This window comes from Vigna radiata, chromosome 9 (assembly GCF_000741045.1).
Source record: "Vigna radiata var. radiata cultivar VC1973A chromosome 9, Vradiata_ver6, whole genome shotgun sequence".
Classification (NCBI taxonomy): domain Eukaryota; kingdom Viridiplantae; phylum Streptophyta; class Magnoliopsida; order Fabales; family Fabaceae; genus Vigna; species Vigna radiata.
This window is the reverse complement of record NC_028359.1, coordinates 11,673,725-11,678,529: the sequence shown is the minus strand read 5'-3', so window position 1 is coordinate 11,678,529 and position 4,805 is coordinate 11,673,725. Positions and strand designations below refer to the sequence as shown.

At 35.5% G+C, this 4,805-nt stretch overlaps 1 protein-coding gene across 1 annotated transcript; it reads left to right on the top strand.

The window, feature by feature from the left end:
• The first annotated feature begins 327 nt into the window (after nt 1-327).
• Nucleotides 328-3,920, top strand: LOC106774190 (receptor-like cytoplasmic kinase 176). Its single transcript, XM_014661091.2, has 6 exons — nt 328-730; nt 1,244-1,566; nt 1,792-1,927; nt 2,164-2,306; nt 2,403-2,526; nt 3,205-3,920. Exons 1-6 carry the CDS (start codon nt 679-681, stop codon nt 3,675-3,677), a joined length of 1,251 nt encoding a protein of 416 aa, XP_014516577.1. The 5' UTR covers nt 328-678; the 3' UTR covers nt 3,678-3,920.
• Nucleotides 3,921-4,805: the final 885 nt, after the last annotated feature.

Sequence of the window (4,805 nt, the reverse complement as noted above, 5' to 3'; positions counted from 1 at the left end):
CTAGAAAGTAGTATTATTAGTGATGCCAGATGCTTAAACGCATGGCCCTATCAAATGAATGGACAGATTATCATGCATGACAGCTTGGTAACTTGAAAGAGCGTGGCCATAGAATCAAAGAATAATATGAAGAAGTGGATTATCACTGGATTGGCTTTAATAATAAGATCAAATAAAGCTGTCACCGATCAATAAAACCAGTAGATAGGTTTTGATATCAGCATTTATTTTTCACCTACCCCTTCTTTTTAAATTGTGAGAGGAATAAATTAGCTAATAAATTCTCATGTTCGTATGCGTTTGGTAGTTAGTATAGACAAAGTTGATGGAAAAAGTAAAGTCAACCAACTAATTCTCTGAATAGTCAAGTGGCTCCATTTACAAAGTCTAACTTTTTATCCTTGTACTTTTTGCTTTATCATTCTTCTATTCCTAACCAAAATTATTTCTAACTTGAAAAGTTTATGAAATCTCAGCTACTCAGTGAGCAATCACTAGCATCACCCAAAAGGCCTAGTGTCTTATCTTTCTCCTGTTTTGGGTATTTCCTTTTGCTTTTTCATTTGGGGTTGCAACTTTTGTACACTCCTAGATTTTGGAGTTGTTTGTTTGCATGCTTGTCTGGTTGTGTTTGAAAGATATAACAGAAGCCTTTTAGTATTGGGGTGATTTTAGTTGATGGGTGCTTGTTGGAGCAGTGGGACGAAGGCTGTGAGCCCTTCCAGTGCAGGTAAGCTGCTTATTGAATTGCATGTTACATCATTTTGTTTCCTCTTGATATCTGAATATGCTAAATTACTAGTCAAGATTTAGTTTTTGGAGTTGGGGTTTGATTCTCTTAATCTTGAAGTTGTCAAGTTGATGAAGATTTGGACTGCATAGACATGCATGCTATACTTCAGATCCGTGCAATATAAGACTGCTATGTCTTATCTTATAGGGTGATCCTTGTTTCTTCATAGTTGAGGAGTCTCACTGAATGCCTAAATTCTAGATTTGTGCCTTAGTCTAAATTTTCGATTTTTTTTTACCCCGTGTGGCGATCACTGTGGTGAATCCTGTTGGGAAAAACTGTGATTTGAGGTTGAGAGAAAATTTAGTCAGCTACATAGGGATAATCTGTGGCCTTAGCTGAAATCCATGTAAATTTGGTGGTAATGAGTGATGATAACCTTGTTTATTTTGTTTGTTACAAGGTACTGTGTGAGTGTATTTTTGATCATTTGTTTTGGTACGTTTACAGGGTTCACTTCTAGAAGTGTGAGCAGAGAGGGCTATGACATCCATTCAAGTAGCAGGAACTCATCAGCCTCCATACCCATGACCCCTCGGAGTGAGGGTGAGATCTTACAATCTTCAAATTTGAAAAGCTACAGTTACAATGACCTAAGAATAGCAACAAAAAATTTCAGCCCAGACAATGTCTTAGGGGAAGGTGGATTTGGTTCAGTTTTTAAGGGTTGGATTGATGAACATTCGCTTTCTGTTACCAAGCCTGGTATAGGCATGGTTGTTGCTGTGAAGAAACTTAACCAAGAAGGGTTCCAGGGTCACAAGGAATGGTTGGTAAGTATCAATTATTTTCTAAACACATTTCTGTTTCCTCATTTGATGGAGATTCTGGCTTTAAGTGGTTTTACATTAACAAGATTCTAGGCAGCTCCAAGCTTTTCTGGTCCTGTTTCACGGATTTCTGTTCAACTTAAACAGCTTCTTTTTTATTTTATTGTCATTACTTTACTAAACACTTTTTTGATAACTTTCTTCTTGTTTTTACACTGTAACTTGCAGGCTGAAATCAACTATCTTGGGCAACTGCAGCATCCCAATCTTGTCAAGTTGATAGGCTACTGCTTAGAGGATCAGCACAGGCTTCTAGTTTATGAATATATGCCAAAGGGCAGTGTGGAGAATCATCTATTCAGGAGTCAGTACCATGTAGTTTATACGAATACATTTAGGGTATCCTAGAATATCTCAGCATATTGTTGAATCAGTTGTGTAATTTCGAAGCAATCTTAGGAGTTGTTTGCTATATTGCCATATTTCTTTCCATATAAGCTTTGTACTAGCTGTGCTATTCCTCTTTCAAAAGAGATTGTAATTTTTGCTTAATCTCCCAAAGTTTCAGTACTAACGTTGAAGATATCATCATTAATGCAGGGGGGTCTCATTTTCAGCAGCTTTCTTGGACATTAAGATTGAAAATATCCCTTGGGGCTGCTAGGGGTCTTGCTTTTCTCCATAACTCAGAAACTAAAGTCATATACAGAGACTTTAAGACTTCTAATATCCTCCTTGATACGGTATGTACTGAAAAATTGGCCATGTCTTTGTATGGTTTAATATGATGGATTTTATGATTCCATAACTAAGCTAGCTAGTTGAGAAATGTTTTGCAGAACTATAATGCCAGACTTTCTGATTTTGGGCTGGCCAGAGATGGACCCACTGGTGATAAGAGCCATGTTTCTACAAGGGTCATGGGAACACATGGATATGCAGCACCAGAGTATCTGGCAACAGGTACAAAAGCCATGTTTCCCTACTAGCTTGTTTTACCTTTCCATGCCACAATTTTCCCTGAAGTAGTATACTTTGTTGATGGACCATATAGATCAAATTCAGGTCATTTTCTGTTTAGACTCTGGAGTGGCTCCACACATTATTGCCTGCATAGCAATGGTTACAAACTCTCTTAGATATACAGTCTTTCAAGCTTTTGCAGAATGCCAACTAATTTTGCCGGCACCATTTTCTTGAGATGTATTATAATATCCTTTACACTACTATGCATGGATTATGGGAACCACGTGTATACGTTGATATGCTTATTTTTAAAATAATAAAATATGATTAGATATTTCATTATAAATATTGATAAATTATCCTAAAATATCAAATATCGGACATCGTTGCATAACACAAATTGAAATATCGATATACAATAGGATAATGATACTTTGACAATATTTTTTTGACAATATTTTAACATCATCTACATGTCATTCTGTGATTAGTTCAAAATTACTTCACAATCAATAATAATAATCATCAACACCACCATAAACCAATCACAGACACTTAAAATATTGTGAAAGTATCATTTTCCTATACAATTTGAGCATAACATACAAACAAGTAGATGATGCATACCAAGCCTTTATATCTAACTATTTTATTTTATTTTTCCATGTTTACTAGGTCACCTGACTGCCAAGAGTGATGTGTATAGTTTTGGAGTAGTTCTTTTGGAAATGTTATCAGGAAGACGTGCCATAGACAAGAATCGGCCATCTGGGGAACAGTGCTTAGTTGAATGGGCAAAACCTTACCTTGCTAACAAAAGAAGGGTTTTTCGTGTAATGGATAGTCGTCTAGAAGGTCAGTATTCCCTCAACCAAGCTCAAAGAGCAGCCACTCTTGCTTTTCAGTGTCTTTCTGTAGAGCCCAAATACAGGCCAAACATGGATGAGGTGGTGAGAATATTGGGGCAACTACGTGAGTCAAATGATCAAGTGAAAAATGGTGATCATACTAAAAAGCATCGACTGAGTGGCTCTGCCTCTGGCCATGGCCACCCCAATGGACTCCCTTCATCTGCTAGCACAGGAAGTTCTGATGCTCCAAAAAAGTTTGCTTATCCAAGGCCTTCTGCTTCCTTTCTTTATGCTTAGTTTTCTAGTCTTAACTCGAGACGTCTATACTTCGATGTGAAGGAGAGATACTGTAAGTCTCAAGAATTTTCTGGTGAGAAAGGAGTAGCTGTTCTTAGATGTGACATGAACCATACCTGTTAAGTAATGTATAGTTCCCTTTAAAATCTTGTATTTTGGCCTACATTTTGTCCTTGTAACACTGATTGTTAACATAGTTCCCATCTGGTTACTTAAAGTTTTTTAATTTTTTTTTTTTTGTTACTCTTGAATCCTTTATGAAAGTACAATGGATCACCAACAAAGTTTATCACTATGATCCTTTAAATCTAACACCCTTTAATTAATTTTCGTTAGAGATTTTATCATTAAGCAGTTTACTCTAATGATAAATTCTTTCAAGTGCAAAACTTCTACTATTAACTTAGGCCATAAGTTCGGCGTTGGCCCTATTACCCAAATGCGTATACACTGAAATTTTTCCACACTTCTTCCTTCTCTCTGTTGCTTTCTTCTCTCATGTTTTGATTGCTAAAACAGCGGACAACAAAGCTAAAGGAGGAGTCCAACTGCTTCAACCCTTCATCTTCCACTTCATTTTTGTTACTTTCCATGTGAGTTTTTTTTTAGGCCTAACTTGTGAAACAATATGCGTAATAAATATCGTTAGGATAGGTTCTAACTATAGTTCTGATACCATGTTTGATACCATGTTAGAAGTGAGTTTTAGGTTTAACTCAATCCCACAAAATCGATTTGTAAGGTGAGGTCTCCATCCCACTTATATATTATAAATTGACCACATCTCTAGTCGATGTGAGACTTCCAACAAATTGGACTGAATTACCTTTACAATTAAGAAAAAAACAAAAATTGGATTACTTTTATATAGATTGAATTCATTTGAAATATTTAAAACTAATTGTTATTTGAATTCGTAAAACTTGGAATGATTTATTAAATTAGCCACATAACTAAGAGCATAAAAATATTAAGAATAGAATGCCAGAAAAAAAAATCCGTACAAAATTAATTTTTTTACTAATTAACTCTATCAATTAGTTATATTCAGTTGTCCAACCACTCCAATCAAACTTATACTAAAATAAGAGTTTATACAAACATATAGTCAATAAACTAGATCTTAAT